The sequence below is a fragment of the Dendrobates tinctorius genome, unplaced genomic scaffold (genome assembly GCF_039654945.1).
Source record: "Dendrobates tinctorius isolate UK_male_01 unplaced genomic scaffold, ASM3965494v1 ptg000129l, whole genome shotgun sequence".
Classification (NCBI taxonomy): Eukaryota; Metazoa; Chordata; class Amphibia; order Anura; family Dendrobatidae; genus Dendrobates; species Dendrobates tinctorius.
This window is the reverse complement of record NW_027361797.1, coordinates 10,826,710-10,843,747: the sequence shown is the minus strand read 5'-3', so window position 1 is coordinate 10,843,747 and position 17,038 is coordinate 10,826,710. Positions and strand designations below refer to the sequence as shown.

General features: G+C 42.8%; 1 protein-coding gene across 3 annotated transcripts in view; it reads right to left on the bottom strand.

The window, feature by feature from the left end:
* Nucleotides 1–17,038, bottom strand: part of METTL22 (methyltransferase 22, Kin17 lysine) — a 316,617-nt gene that overhangs the window by 50,700 nt on the left and 248,879 nt on the right. For all 3 annotated transcript variants that reach the window (XM_073542802.1, XM_073542803.1, XM_073542804.1), the window contains one exon: nucleotides 1,544–1,646. In XM_073542802.1, coding sequence (XP_073398903.1) covers nucleotides 1,544–1,646 — 103 coding nt within the window. The remainder of the gene's footprint in view (nucleotides 1–1,543; nucleotides 1,647–17,038) is intronic.

The window sequence follows — 17,038 nt, the reverse complement described above, 5'->3', positions numbered from 1 at the left end:
CCCCCAAGTCTTGCGTGGGAATAAAGTGGTGACAACTTCTATTCCTCCGGTGTCTGCTGCAGGACCATTAGTATCCATACAACCTCGGGGACCGGACCCCGGCCTTGCGCTGTGAACTTGGGAAGGGTTCTGCTCTAACCCTAATCTCAGTCCTCCATTTCTCCTTACGTTCCGTTCAAATCTTTCTTATGAAGAGTCAGGCTTTCCATCAATGTCTCTTTCCTGTGCCAGCAGACCCAGGTCACTGAGGTCCGCTGCAGCACTTCCCTCGTCCATCCCTCTCCGGGGATCTTCTCTCACAGACTCTCTGAGTCCGATTAACTGAGTCCGACTGACCCCAATCCTAAACTCTTCCCAATCTTTTGGTGCAGACTAAGTTCCACCCAGCTCCCAGCACTTTTCGTGTTCTAAGCAGGGAGCCACCAAAGGGTGCTTTGCTACACTACTATGTTGTGTGGGATGCAGGTGTTGGAGTGTGGTCAGGTGTCTCCACCTTACCTGAATGGTGGGGCACCACACCTCAGGCGGAGGTGCAGTACCTCTGTGGCGACTGAACCCTCAGGGGCACCACATTACTCATTAGCACACATGTTTTGCAGCTGCGCAACTATTCAAAAGCTTAAACGGCTGCTGTAATCCAGCTTTGTGTTTTAGTTAATATATATTTATATATAATTATATAATAAGAAAGTACAGATAAATGAATATGTGATGCACCAATGTAATGTAAAGCACAGTGGTATTTAAGGGAAAGGAATTCAGGAGAGCCTTTCGGTGGCAGCTCAGCCAACACAGCCCCATATAATAAAGAAAAATTGGTTCCAGTGTATAGGCATCAAACAAGTGGGAGAATCACAGTGTAAGAATAGACCAGGTGGTATTAAGTCTTATAAGATTTTGCATTTACAGTACAGACCAAAAGTTTGGACACACCTTCTCATTCAAAGAGTTTTCTTTATTTTCATGACTATGAAAATTGTAGATTCACTCTGAAGGCATCAAAACTATGAATTAACACATGTGGAATTATATAATTAACACTCATTTTTCTTTACTTAGCTGCTTTTTTCTTGCCATAATACAAATTCTAACAGTCTATTCAGTAGGACTATCAGCTGTGTATCCACCAGACTTCTGCACAACACAACTGAAGGTCCCAACCCCATTTATAAGGCACGAAATCCCACTTATTAAACCTGACAGGGCACACCTGTGAAGTGAAGACCATTTCCGGTGACTACCTCTTGAAGCTCATCAAGAGAATGCCAAGAGTGTGCAAAGCAGTAATCAAAGCAAAAGGTGGCTACTTTGAAGAACCTAGAACATAAGACATATTTTCAGTTGTTTCACACTTTTTTTGTTAACTGTATAATTCCACATGTGTTAATTCATAGTTTTCATGCCTTCAGAGTGAATCTACAATTTTCATAGTCATGAAAATAAAGAAAACTCTTTGAATGAGAAGGTGTGTCCAAACTTTTGGTCTGTACTGTATATTACATCATCATCCAGATGACAGATACACTTTAGTCATAATTCTTACCTTCTCTCAATAGACAAATAAATAGTGCAAAGTCTTGTTAGTGCATGGGTGATTCGATAAAGAGTCTTGAACAGTGCGTCTGTGAGGTCATCATCATAGAATACTGAAAGATAAAAATGTCAGCATTGCTATGTGTTTGGGTAAACAAAGGCAAAATACAAAAGGAAATATAAAGACCCTAAAGGATGAGTTCCCTGTAAAGCATCAATATAAAATTAAAAGTAATAGGATCTATAACCAGGGCTGGGGAGTCGAAGTCGTGGAGCCGGTGTCTATTTTGGTGGAGTCGGTATAAAATGGACTGACTCCTAAAGTATATATAATAAATTGGGTACAGTAATTCAATGCAGAATGTGCTGTAAATGTTTTCATAATAATTTGGTAACGTTATGAAATGTCCTATAAATGTCTGTTCTGTTCCTGATCTAAGGATCTCGGATTTTAGTTGAGATGAATCTGTGCTGCACTTTATTATTTTTATTTTTTGACATCCCCGCAAGAAACTCTGGGCGAAACGCGCGTCGGGGTGGAGGGGTGACTCCTTGCCTTCCCTATTACATGGTCCGTATCTGATATTCAGGTAATGTGCTATTATATTTCATGGATGTGTCGGGGCCTGGTTGCATATGATATGTTAAACACACATATGCTTTGAGCGGTGTGTCATCACTTATCTACACTACTTTGCGTTGTTTAGCATTCATGTCCGGAGTTTTATACATGCTGGTAGTTTGAATTTCCTCTCTTTACTACTCTACTTACAACATTATATGGCCAGGAGGTTATAACAGTACTTTGAATTATTAATTTTTGTGGACTACGTGAACTATTATTTCCTTGCTTTATTAATAATCCTGTTGTTACCATGCATACTCAGGATATATAAAGTGACAGATACTTTTATCTAGGGATTAGGCTAGAGTCCCCACTACTGGACACTTTGCTGTATTGTGTTTTGTGCCTTTTTAAAAAAATATATTTTTCTGTATATTACCATAAAATTTTGAAAGATTTATTTGTATTGCGGTATGGTTCTCTTCAGCGGCTGTTCCTGATTTAAGTCCGCATTTGGTTATATGTTATTTTGAAATGCCATCACTTATCTTGTCTGGACATTTTTTGTAGATATAACTCTATGTAGCTGCTCAGTAGTGACCAGTGCTGTGGAGTTATGAAGTCGGAGTCGTGGAGTCGGAGGTCAGTGAAATTGAGGAGTTGGAGTCAGACTCGGTGGTTTGGCTTACTGACACCACAGTCCAGTCTATAACTTAACCCCTTTCTGAAATCGGACATAAATTTATGACGATGTCGGACTCCCTCCCTTTGATGTGGGCTCAGGCGGTGTGCCCACATCTTTCCCGACACATGTCAGCTTCCGGAAATCCGCCCATTGGTGACCCCCGTCATGTGATCGCGGTTCATGGATGGGTTGGCATGACAACCAGAGTTTTCCTGCAGATCTCTATGGCTGTCACTGCCTGATTGCTATGAGTGCCGCCCAGTGGTCGGCACTCATAGCAAGTGAGTAATTCTGCTACATACAGGTGATCTGATCATCTCCTGTATATAGCAAAGCCAATCAGACAAGTGCAGCTTCTAGTCTCCCAAGGAGACTACTGAAGCATGCCAAAAGTAAAATATAATATTAAAAAAATTAATACAAAATTTAAAAGTTCAAATCACCCCCCTTTTGCCCCATTCAAAAAAAAATAAAAAAAATCAAACATACACATATTTGGTATCGTCGCATTCAGAATCGCCCGATCTATCAACATAAAAAAATAATTAACCTGATTGCTAAACGGTGTAACGAGAAAAAAATTAACACCAGAATTACGTTTTTGGTCGCCGCAACATTGCATTAAAATGCAATAATGGGTGATTAAAAGATCGTATCTGCACCAATATGGTATCATTAAAAACGACAGCTCAGCACGCAAAAAATAAGCCGTCACCCAACCCGAGGTCACAAAAAATGGAGACTCTATGGGTATCAGAAATTGGCGCAATTTTTTTTTTTAAAGTTTTTTTTGTTTTTAACAAATTTTGGAATTTTTTTCACCACTTAGATAAAAAAGAACCTAGACATGTTTGGTGTCTATGAACTCGTAATGACCTGGAGAATCATAACCTTAGGTTAGTTTTAGCATTTATTGAACATGGTGAAAATAAAAAAAAAAATGTGGGATTGCACTTTTTTGCAATTTCACCACACTTGGAGTTTTTTGCCCGTTTTCGAGTACACGACATGGTAAAAGATCAACTCGTCCCACAAAAAAACAAGCCCTCACATGGCCATTTTGGCTAAAAAATTTAAAAAAAGTTATGGCTCTGGGAAGAAGGGGAGCAAAAATTGAAAATGCAAAATCAAAAATACGTCTGGTCGTTAAGTGGTGAAATTAAAACTCTAGTGAAAACAGAAAGGTAGGCTACTCCATTCCATTCTATGGCTAAGGACAGTTTCATGTCGGAAACGCAACGGTTTTTGCCTTGATCCAATATGTTTAATGTGCCTGGACTAATAAATTGGTGAAGTTTTATACCTAAACAGCTGAATACCTTTGTTTGTTTAGGCTATTACATTAGGCTCTTCGGTGGATAGTGAGATTTCATTGCTGGGTCACTCGCTTATCTTCATGCCATCTCTGTTTTTCAGCGATAATATGAGCCAAGCACAGTAGTGCTCTAAAATCTGTACATGCGCTCAGTAATCAGCTTTATTAGCTGATATGGCCTCTCCAGCCAACCTGCTGCTGATTGACAGCTTTCTCAACACAAAAAGTGTTCAGCTCATAGTGCAGCTAAAAAAAATATTTTATGAAAACTGTATTGAGAAAATAAATTGAACTACACTGGAATTAAAGCCTCTGTTACTACTTTTTTGCTGCCCGCAGAATCTTTTAAATGTGCTTGCCATGTTCATTATAAAACAGTCATTTTCCTATGAAACAAGGACGTAACACTAGGCGTCAGATTCTGACCTCTATATTTAAAAGACACTAGAGGATTTATTGCATACTAGTCTCCACTGTTAGGGCTCATTCAGACGTCTGTGCAAATTGGTCTGCTCTCAGAACGCAATGCACAGACTTGCTGCGGCTCTACTAATCCGAGCTTTACAACTTAATAGAAATATTTGAAGTTGTCACGCTCGGGCTGGGAGAGCCACAGGCAGTGTGTGCATTAGCGATTTGTGATCGGACCAATTTGTACAGACGTCAGCATGAGCACCACATTACCACCACCATATTTTACTGTTGGTATAATGTTCCTTTTATGAAATGCTTTTTTACTTATGTTCCAGATGTAATGGGACATACAGCTTCCAAAAAGTTCACCTTTTGTCTGGTCAATCCACACAGCATTCTCCCAAAAGTCTTGGGAATCATCAAGATGTTTTCTGGCAAAACTGAGGCAAGCCGTTTTGTTCTTATTGCTCAGCAGTGATTTTCGTCTTAGAGCTCTGCCATGCAGGCCATTTTAGCCCAGACTCTTTGTTATGGTGGAGTCATGAACACTGACCTTAACTGAGGCAAGTTAGGCCTTTAGTTCTTTGGATGTTGTCGTGGGGTCTTTGTGACCTCTTAGGGTAATTTTGGTCGGTCGGCCACTTTAGATAAGGTTCACCACTGTTTCATAGTTTTGCTATTTGTGGATAATGGCTCTCACTTTGGTTCGCTGGAGTCCCAAAGGTATAGAAATGGCTTTATAGCCTTTTCCAGAAAGACAGATCTCAATTACCTGGTTGCTCATTTGTTCCAAAATTTCTTTGGATCGTGGCATGATGTCTAGCTTTTGAGGATTTTTTGGTCAACTTCACTTTGTCAGGCAGGTCCTATTTAAGTGATTTCTTGATTGAGAACAGGTGTGGCAGTAATCAGGCCTGGGTGTGGCTAGGGAATTTGAACTCAGCTTCCCAAAGAGGTGATAAACCACTGTTACAACATAAATTAAAGGGGGGGAGTAATCATTCTTTCCCACAGGACCATGTAGGTTTTGATTTCTTTTTCCCTTAATAATAAAGATATTAAATTTAAAAACTGCATTTTGTGTTATTTCTCCAATATTTACATTTGTTTGGTGATCTGAAACATTTAAGTGTAAAAAACATGCAAAAGAATAGGAAATCAGGAAGGAGGCAAACACTTTTTCACACAACTGTTTTCAGCAACCTCCATGTCTACTTTGTGACATATGCAAGAGTCCCGGTTTATCCTATGTGTTGTATACAGTAGAGTCTCAGTGTATCCTATGTGATGTATATAGCAGTATTGATGACTTTTATGTGATATACAAAGCTGTCTTCTATGCAATGTAGTCAGCAGTCACAGTGTCTCATGTATGATGTATATACAGTAGTCTCAGTGTCTCCTATCTGATGTGTATATATAGCAGTCTGTGTCTCCTATCTGATCTATACTGCAGATCTCTCACGGTTTGAGTGCTATAAACATTACATGATCAGTAGAGTTGAGCGAAATGGGTTGGTCAAATTAAAAAATCACCGACTTTCGCCAAAGTCAGGTTTCATGAAACGAAACCCGACCATAGCGTGAGGTCGGCCATGAGGTCGCCGATCCGCGCCAAAGTCGCGTTTCAAATGATGCGTCCACCGCCTTTTTTCAGCCAATGATGGAGGATGCACACTGTGGGCAACGCGATGACATGTGCAGCGGCCACCACCATCTTAGAGAAGGGCATTGAAATGATTGGCTGGCTTTGTGTGGTGTCACAGGGCTATAAAAGGCAGTGACCGCTGACCGCCATCTTACTTCTGCCGATCTTAGAACAGGGAGAGGTGCTGCTGCTGATGCTGAATAGGGAGAGCGTTAGGCAGGGAAGAAGAAAAAAAAATAAGAAAAAAAAGAAAAAAGAAAAAAAAATAGCTTCTGCTGCTAGCGCTTTTCACTGCACACAACTACTTTTTTCAAAGCACTCCAACTTTTACTATTTTGTTCTGCTCATTTACCGAGCGTTCATTTTTTCACACACCGTATAGCGGTGTACACTCCTCAAACAATACCGTGTACCGGCTGGGATCACGGACAAATACAAGCTATCTGTATGTGACTCTGGAAAAACAAGCTGAGGCGATTTGCCAGTTTTCCAGACCTACACCGTATATAGCTGTCGGCTTTGCAAACAGTTTAGTATATGTGCTGTTTGACCACGGTCCAAACTATACATAGACAGCGGGGGGGTGTGACACTCTTTAAATACATATACGGAGATTGTTAGTTACACAAAAAATGTATCCATCTGTACACTTCTGATACAGTACCGTATATCTGCTTGTTGTATTACGGTCAAATACATACTTGGAGAGCGTCTGTAACTAACAAAAATATACTTAGATTTAATTTTTTTAATATACCTTACACAGCTGGATGCTCCTCATACAGTACCATCTCTCTGCTGGTATTTTGGGTACATTTTCCCAAACATGAGGAAGTATGGTGGAAGAGTGTTATGATCGAGTCACCGTAGGAGGCAAAAACAGAAATGCTAACTAAGTCCTGAAAACCAGAGAAGTTGGCAACTATCAGATTGCAGACCCCTGAACCTATCAACACAACTAGCAGTAGCCGTGGGGGGTTCCTACGATGACCTAGACCCCTCGATCACAGCCGGAGAGATACATAGGCCTAAAGAAGGAAAGGGGAAATCTAACTGCCCCAGAGCAGACCCCAAAGCAATAGGCAGCCCCCCACATATAATGACGGTGAAGCAAGATGAAAACACTTACACAGACAGAAAGACAGGCTGAGCAAAGAAGGGGCCCAAAAACTACCTAGATAGGAACGGATAGGAAGGCTGCTGTCTGCAATCTGCCAAAACCCTATCAGAGACAAAAGCCAACAAGCTGATATAGTTAAAACTAAAAGAGAAAGAGCGCAATAGGGTCTTACCCAAGTAAAATGGATATAAATCAAGCTATTATACTCACCAATAACAGGAGAGTTTCAGGCACAAAGGAATAGAGGTCAAGCTGCTACACATCCAAATGGCCACTCAGTGACCATAAATCATCAGATTTACAAAGAAAGAATTTTTGGATTTAAACGTGCGCTGCTAGACAAACGACTCCTTGCAGATTGTATACTTATATACTTTTAATTCCCAACGCGTTTCGAAGTTAACACTTCTTCCTCAGGGGATGATATGTACAGACAGCCAAAGTAGTTCCCGGTTTTATACAGACAAAGTTCAAAAATTGGCGCCAAAGGTCACATGTTACAGGGAGAAAATGTCAAAGGTCATCAGTATTAAAAAATGTACAAAAGAGTTGTTTAAAACTATATTGTTTCCACCATAATAAATTCTCTTGAAACATTTATTTACAGATCACTTGAAAAAAAGAGAAGAAAAAAGAAAAATGAAAAATATAAAAATATGAGAGGATAGACCTGTGTTAGAACTAAAAAAAGAGAAGAGACCGAAATGAGCAGCAGACATGAAATCAGACCACCATCCTACGTGAGCAGACTAATGAAAATGAAAAAGGAAGAAGGATAATGAATATATGTACATATATGTATTAAAAACGATTTTTATTCAATATTAAATAAAATAATAAAAATGTTTAATATATATAAAAATGTGTAGTTGCGTACTGAATACTTAGTAAAAATGTATGCATGATATCAATTCACTAATAATAATTATTTTACCTTTTATCAATTCACTAATAATAACTGTCTAATTAACATAGTTTTTTATTTAAATATTCATATAGTATATACATAATTTTTTTTTTTTTTTCCCAATAATCATCATTTTATTTATATCATGCATACATTTTTACTAAGTATTCAGTACGCAACTACACATTTTTATATATATTAAACATTTTTATTATTTTATTTAATATTGAATAAAAATCATTTTTAATACATATATGTACATATATTCATTATCCTTCTTCCTTTTTCATTTTCATTAGTCTGCTCACATAGGATGGTGGTCTGATTTCTTGTCTGCTGCTCATTTCGGTCTCTTCTCTTTTTTTAGTTCTAACACAGGTCTATCCTCTCATATTTTTATATTTTTCATTTTTCTTTTTTCTTTCTTCTCTTTTTTTCAAGTGATCTGTAAATAAATGTTTCAAGAGAATTTATTATGGTGGAAACAATATAGTTTTAAACAACTCTTTTGTACATTTTTTAATACTGATGACCTTTGACATTTTCTCCCTGTAACATGTGACCTTTGGCGCCAATTTTTGAACTTTGTCTGTATAAAACCGGGAACTACTTTGGCTGTCTGTACATATCATCCCCTGAGGAAGAAGTGTTAACTTCGAAACGCGTTGGGAATTAAAAGTATATAATTATACAATCTGCAAGGAGTCGTTTGTCTAGCAGCGCACGTTTAAATCCAAAAATTCTTTCTTTGTAAATCTAACAAGCCGATATAAAAATGGCCCTGAAGCAACTAAGCTTCAAAAACTAAATCAGCACTCAGGTACATTCAGAAGACAGAGCTCACGGAACACTGCACACTCCAGCAGGGAGTGGCAGAATCCAAAAAGCAAGAAAAACAAAAACAAATCTTAGATGCAAAAAGGCAAAACAGAAAACTTAGCTTTAGGAGATCAGGAATCAGACTGGAGTCCAAGAGTCCACAGAGAAATCACCCGCAGGGCAGAAAGGGCGCAGGCTGCCTTAAATCCAGTCAGTGACTCCACTCAGCCAATCGTCCTCATCAGTCCCAGGTGTCTGATAATCAGGCTCACTACCTTCCTTCACTAGAATAGGGAGTTCACCAGGCCTCAGTGACGGAGGGGAAAATGAACTCACAACAGAAGAGGCCACGGACGTGGGCAGGGGGCGAGGCTGCTACTGATGGTGGTGGTGCATCGGCTGGTTCTGGCAAAAGCACAATAGCAGCTAAGGCAGGAGGTGTTGAGCCTGCGTAATCTTCTGGCCCAAGAAGGCCTGTAAGGTTACCTTTTCTTGGAGTAGGAAAACCGCTTTTAAAGCCGGAGCATCAGGAACAGGTTTTGGCGTACATTGCCGAAACAGCCACCAGCTCTATTGCCTCCTCTTCTGAACGTTCCAAACCTGCAAGCACGGAGTCGTCAGTGCAGGGTTCTGGTCAGGAAAAACACCTTTCCTTGTGTCCTTCACCCCCACCAAAAGTGAAGGATGCGGCAGCCGACACTTCAGATTACTCTATGGAGCTCTTTTCACATACCATGCCTGGGTTATCCAGTCAAATCCTGAATTTCCCAGTCCAAGATGAATCTGACATGGAGTGCACTGATGCACAGCCACTGCTAGATGATTCTGCTGGTACATTGACCCAGAGCACTACATTGCCCTCGCACTCTACTGAGCCAGAATCTGACCCTGACGAAACTCAGGTGCCCCTTCACGCATACTTTACCACCTTACACGGTGACACAGAGGAAAGTAAAGAGGAAGGTGCAGAAGACTTTGAAGAGGAGGTGATGGATGACCCAGTTCTTGACCCGGATTGGCATCCATTGGGGGAGGAGGGTGGCGCTGGCAATAGTTTAGATAAGGAGAAGGATCCGCAGCAGGCATTGACATCGCAGCAGCAGTTATCTGGCAGGCCCGTAGCTGTCCAAAAAAGAGGATGAAAAAATAAGAGTTGCAGGACAGCTTGGCCAGACAGTCAAGTTAGCAGAGCGTACAAGGCCAGAAAATGTCTACCATAGTAGGAAGAGTGTTATGAGTTCATTTTCCCCTTCACCATTGAGGTCTGATGAACTCCCTCTTCTGGTGAAGGAAGGTAGTGAGGCTGATTACCAAGCACCTGAGCTGGGAGAGGATGACTGGGCGACGAGGATCTCTGACTGGATATAAGGCAGCCGACGCCCTTCTGCCTCGCTGGTGATTTCTCTGTGGAATTCTAGGAGACCAGTATGATTCCTGCTCCTCAAAAGCTAAGTTTTCTGCTTTGCCTTTTTGCATTTGTGTTTTGGTTTTAGTTTGCCTTGCTTTTCTGGATTCTGCCATTCCCTGCTGGGGTGAGCTGAATTCCTTTTTTGTCGGTTTGCTCTGTCTTCAGAAAATACCTGAGTACTGACATAGTCTTTTTGAAGCCTAGCGTCTTCAGGGCCTTTTTCCCTGTCAGTCTGTTGGCTCTTATTTTGATAGGGTTTTTCGCGGATTGCAGACAGCAGCCTTCCTATCCTGTCCTATCTAGTTAGCTTGGGCCCCATCATTTCCTCAGTCTATCTTTCTATCTGTGTTAGTGTTTTTTCTTCTTGCTTCACCGTCATTATATGTTGGGGGCTGCCTATTGCTTTGGGGTCTGCTCTGGGGCAGTTTAGATTTCCCTTTCTGTCTTTAGGCTAGGCAGTTCTCCGGCTGTGATCGAGGGGTCTAGGGCATCATAGGAACCCCCCACGGCTACTGCTAGTTGTTGTTGATAGGTTCAGGGGTCTGCAATCTGATAGCTGCCAACTTCTCTGGTTTTCTGGACTTAGCTAGCATTTCTGTTTTTGCCTCCTACGGTGACTCATTCATAACAGAATCACCAGCCATACCGCAGATCCTAGGGTATTCAATAGCAGGAAAGAATTTTTTTCCTCTATATCTCTGAGGCCGTAGGGGGAATTTTTTTTTCTCTCAATGGAGATAAAGCAATTGTCTGATCGTGTGGAGCAGCTCGCTGCGGAAGTTCGGGGAATTTCCTCCTACCTTGCTCATTCACATGCTGCTGAACCAAAGATCCCTACTCCTGATGTGTTTTTTGGGGATCGGTCTAAATTTTTGAATTTCAAAAATAATTGTAAATTATTTTTTGCCTTGAAGCCTAACTCGTCAGGGAGCTCCGTGCAGCAGGTTAAAATTGTCATCTCTTTGCTGTGTGGCGATCCCCAGGATTGGGCGTTTTCTTTGAAACCTGATGATCCTAGTCTGACTAATGTGAACGCATTTTTTCAAGCCTTGGGGTTGTTGTATGACGAACCTAATGCTATTGATCAGGTTGAAAAGACCCTGTTGGCATTGAGCCAGGGTCGAGATTCTGCAGAATTGTACTGTCAAAAATTCCGAAAGTGGGCGGTCCTTACTGCCTGGAATGATAATGCCTTGGCAGCTCTCTTTCGGAAGGGTTTGTCAGAAGCCGTAAGAGATACTATGGTGGGATTTCCTGTTCCCTCTGGTCTGGACGATTCTATGTCATTAGCCATTCAGGTTGATCGGCGTTTACGTGAACGCAGGACTGCACGAGAGATGTTGCCACCTGTTGAACAAGTGTCTGAACCTATGCAATGTGATAAAATTTTTGTCCAGGGAGCAACGTTAGGAGTTCAGAAAGCGTAATAAGCTGTGTTTTTTTGTGGAGATGCCTTGCATATTATTTATGTCTGTCCTAATCGAGAGAAACGTTTTGCACACACATTTTCTGTGGGTGGTGTTCAACCTAAGTTTCTTCTGGCAATTACTCTGATCTGCTCCCTGTCCACTTTTTGCGCCAAGGCTTTTGTGGATTCGGGAGCAGCCCTGAACCTAATGGACTTGGATTTTGCTAAACGTTGTGGATTTCCTATGACACCTCTGCGGACGCCTATCCCTTTGAGGGGGATTGATGCTACTCCTTTGGCGAAAAATAAACCTGTTTTGGACCCAGGTGGTAATGCGGGTCGCCCCAAACCATCAAGAAAATTGCAGATTTTTGGTGTTGCATAATTTGCATGATACCATTGTTCTGGGGTTTCCCTGGTTGCAAATTCATAATCCAGTTTTGGACTGGAAATCTGTGTCTGTGGTGAGTTGGGGTTGTCGGTGTGCCCTTAGTGAGGCTCCAGTTTTTCCACCTCTCCTCAGTCGCATGATGTTCCTGACTATTTGGCGGACTTTTATGGTGTATTTAGTGAGAATGAGTCTGCGTCTTTGTCTCCTCATAGGAGTTATGACTGTGCAATTGAACTGAGCCCGGGGTGTAAATTTCCCAAGGGTCGGCTCTTCAATTTATCTGTACCCGAGCACGAGGCTATGCGATCCTATATTAAGGAGGCGTTGGAGAAGGGTCATATTAGACCATCCTCTTCACCATTAGGTGCTGTTTTTTTTTTCGTGGCCAAAAAGGATGGTTCATTAAGGCCTTGTATTGATTATCGTGCCCTCAACAAAATTACTATTAAATATCAGTATCCGTTACCCCTGATTTCGGATCTTTTCTCCAGAGTTAAAGGTGCTTGCTGGTTTACCAAGCTTGACCTCAGGGGGGGTATAATCTTATCCACATTAAGCATGGGGATGAATGGAAGACGGCGTTTAATACTCCAGAGGGACATTTTGAGTACCTGGTGATGTCTTTTGGGCTCACTAATGCCCCTTCTATCTTCCAGTGCTTCATGAACTACATTTTCCGAGACTTTGTGGATAAATTTTTGATTATCTATCTGGATGATATTTTGATCTTCTCCAAGGATTGGGATTCTCATGTGGAACATGTTCGGACGGTGTTCCGGATCTTGAGGGAGAATTCCCTGTATGTCAAGGGATCGAAATGCCTTTTTGGGGTACAGAGGATTTCATTTTTGGGATTCATTTTGTCTCCGTCAACTATTGAAATGGACCCGGCCAAGGTACAGGCCATTTATGATTGGGTTCAGCCCACTTCTTTGAAGGCCCTCCAGAAGTTTTTGGGTTTTGCTAATTTTTATCGTAAATTTATAGCAAAATTTTCTAGTATTGCCAAGCCATTGACTGATCTGACTAAGAAGGGTGCTGATGTGTTGAATTGGTCTCCGGAGGCTGTTTCTTCCTTTCAGGAGCTGAAGCGAAGATTCACTTCTGCCCCGGTTTTGCGGCAACCTGATGTCTCACTCCCGTTCCAGGTAGAGGTGGACGCTTCTGATATTGGTGCAGGAGCTGTTTTGTCCCAAAAGGATCCTGTAACATCTAAAATGAATCCCTGTGCTTTCTTTTCCCGAAAGTTCTCCCCATCTGAACGTAACTATGATGTGGGGAATTCGGGAACTGTTGGCCATGAAATGGGCATTTGAGGAGTGGAGACATTGGTTGGAGGGAGCTAAACATTAAGTCGTGGTCCTCACTGACCACAAGAATTTGATTTACCTGGAGTCGGCCAAATGCTTGAACCCTAGACAGGCTAGATGGGCCTAGTTTTTTACACGTTTTGATTTTGTGGTCTCTTTTCTTCCTGGCACTAAGAATGTCAAGGCTGACGCTCTTTCTAGGAGCTTCTTTGCTGATTCTCCTGTGGTGACCAAGCCTGCTACTATCTTAGGCGAAGGGGTAGTTCTTTCTGCCATCTCGCCCGATTTGAGACGTGCTCTGGAAGAGTTCCAGGAGGACAAACCTGAGCGTTGTCCCAGTGGAAAGTTGTATGTTCCTGACCAGTGGAAGAAGAGAGTGATGTCTGAAGTTCATTGCTCTGCATTGGCTGGTCATCCAGGTATTTTTGGTACTAGAGATCTGGTGAGTCGATCTTTTTGGTGGCCCGCCTTGTCTCGTGATGTCAGGAATTTTGTGCAGTCCTGTGGGACTTGCTCCCGGTCTAAACCTTGTTCTCGCTTTAGTGGTTTGTTGATGCCTTTGCCGGTCCCCAGGAGGCCATGGACCCATATTTCAATGGATTTAATCTCTGATATGCCTGTCTCTCAGAGAATGACTGTTATTTGGGTGATTTGTGATAGGTTCTCTAAGATGGTTCATCTTGTACCACTCCCTAAGTTGCCATCTTCTTCTGAGTTGGTGCCCCTGTTTTTGCAACAGGTGGTTCGCTTGCACGGGATTCCTGAGAACATTGTATCTGACAGAGGAGTTCAGTTTGTGTCTAGATTTTGGAGGACGTTCTGTTCCAAGCTGGGAATTCAGTTGTCCTTCTCCTCTGCGTTTCACCCTCAGACCAATGGGCAGACGGAGAGAACAAACCAGACCTTGGAGTCGTATTTGAGATGTTTTATTTCCGCTGATCAGGATGATTGGGTTTCATTTTTGCCCTTGGCCGAATTTGCTTTAAATAATAGAGCTAGTTCTGCCACTTTGATGTCACCTTTTTTTTGTAACTTTGGGTTTCATCCTCAATTTTCTTCAGGGCAGGTGGAGCCTTCTGCCTGCCCAGGTGTTGACACTGTGGTGGAGAGAATGCACCAGATCTGGGACCAAGTGGCGGATAAGTTATCTCTCTCCCAGGAAAAGGCCCAGCGGTTTTCCAACCGACGTAGGACCGTTGGTCCCCAGTTTAAGGTGGGTGATATGGTTTGGTTATCATCAAAAAATATCGCTATGAAGGTAGCTTCTCCTAAGTTTAAGCCTAGATTTATTGGGCCTTACAAGATTTTGGAGATCATTAATCCGGTCTCTTTTCGGTTGGCTCTTCCTGTCACATTTAAAATCCATAATGTGTTTCATAAGTCCTTGTTGAAGAGGTCCTTAGTTCCTGGGGTGGCACCTCCGGACCCTGTATTGGTTGAAGGTAACATGGAATATGAGGTAGAGAAGATACTGGATTCCCGTCTGGCTAGACGGAGACTCCAGTATTTGGTTAAGTGGAAGGGTTATGGTCAGGAGGATAATTCCTGGGTCTCTGCCTCTGATATTCATGCCAAAAGACTGGTGCGTGCCTTTCATCGGGCTCACCCTGATCACCCTGGTGGCGTGGATGAGTGTTCGGTGACCCCTCCTCAAGGGGGAGGTACTGTTATGATTTCATTTTCCCCTTCACCATTGAGGTCTGATGAACTCCCTCTTCTGGTGAAGGAAGGTAGTGAGGCTGATTACCAAGCACCTGAGCTGGGAGAGGATGACTGGGCGACGGGGATCTCTGACTGGATATAAGGCAGCCGACGCCCTTCTGCCTCGCTGGTGATTTCTCTGTGGAATTCTAGGAGACCAGTCTGATTCCTGCTCCTCAAAAGCTAAGTTTTCTGCTTTGCCTTTTTGCATTTGTGTTTTGGTTTTAGTTTGCCTTGCTTTTCTGGATTCTGCCATTCCCTGCTGGGGTGAGCTGAATTCCTTTTTTGTCGGTTTGCTCTGTCTTCAGAAAATACCTGAGTACTGACATAGTCTTTTTGAAGCCTAGCGTCTTCAAGGCCTTATTCCCTGTCAGTCTGTTGGCTCTTATTTTGATAGGGTTTTTCGCGGATTGCAGACAGCAGCTTTCCTATCCTGTCCTATCTAGTTAGCTTTGGCCCCATCATTTGCTCAGTCTATCTTTCTATCTGTATTAGTGTTTTTTCTTCTTGCTTCACCGTCATTATATGTTGGGGGCTGCCTATTGCTTTGGGGTCTGCTCTGGGACAGTTTAGATTTCCCTTTCTGTCTTTAGGCTAGGCAGTTCTCCAGCTGTGATCGAGGGGTCTAGGGCATCGTAGGAACCCCCCACAGCTACTGCTAGTTGTTGTTGATAGGTTCAGGGGTCTGCAATCCGATAGCTGCCAACTTCTCTGGTTTTCTGGACTTAGCTAGCATTTCTGTTTTTGCCTCCTACGGTGACTCATTCATAACAGAAGAGTGCAGTGTGGCACTTCTTTGTCCAAAATCCTACTGATGAGGCAAAGGTTACCTGTAAGAAGTGCGGAAGGACCTTTAGCCGAGGCAAACAACTCAGAAATTTGAATACCAGTTGCATGCTTAGACATTTAACCAACATGCACTTGCAAGCGTGGACGGACTACAAAACCTCAGGTAGCACATGTGCATCTGCTCCGACTAAAGGTAGCCAGCAACGCTCCATCACTTCCCCCACTGTAACACCACTGCCGCCGTTAAGCACACCACCAGCACAAAATGTTGCGGTGTCGTCGCCAGGCCAAAGCACTCAGGGAATCACAATGGTTTTGCAACAACACTGAATCTAGGCCATCAACACCAATAACATCACCAACCCCCTCTCACTCCGTCCGGTCCACCGCTAGTTCCCCCATATGCAGCTCTCCAGTACAGCTCACCCTACCAGACACTCTGAGTAGGACAAGAAAGTACTCATCCTCTCATCCGCGTACACTGTGTTTGAACGCCTACATTGCCAAACTAATCTCATTAGAGATGATGCCCTACCATTTGGTTGAAAGCAAAGCTTTCCGCGAGCTCATGGCCTACGCTGTCCCCCGCTATGACCTACCCAGTCGTGACTTCTTTTCTCGAAAAGCCATCCCAGCCCTCCACCTGCATGTGAAAGACCGCATTGTTCATGCCCTCAAGCAATCAGTGAGTGGAAAGGTGCACCTCACAAAAGATGCATGGTCCAGTAGGCATGGCCAGGGCCGTTACGTGTCCATCACTTCGCACTGGGTTAATGTGGTGGATGCAGGCTCCACAGGGCACAGCGGCGGTGGAACAGTGTTGCCTAGCCCACGGTATAGAAAACAGTTGCCTGTAGGCTTTCGAGCCTCCTCCTCCTCCTCTATAAGCGAAAGCTCGTCCACAGAGCGCAGTCGCACGAGCACTCCACTCCATCCGCAGCTGTCAGTGTTGCACACGAGGTGTCCCACTATCGAACAGCTAGTGGTAAGCGTCAGCAGGCTGTGTTAAAGATGATGTGTTTGGG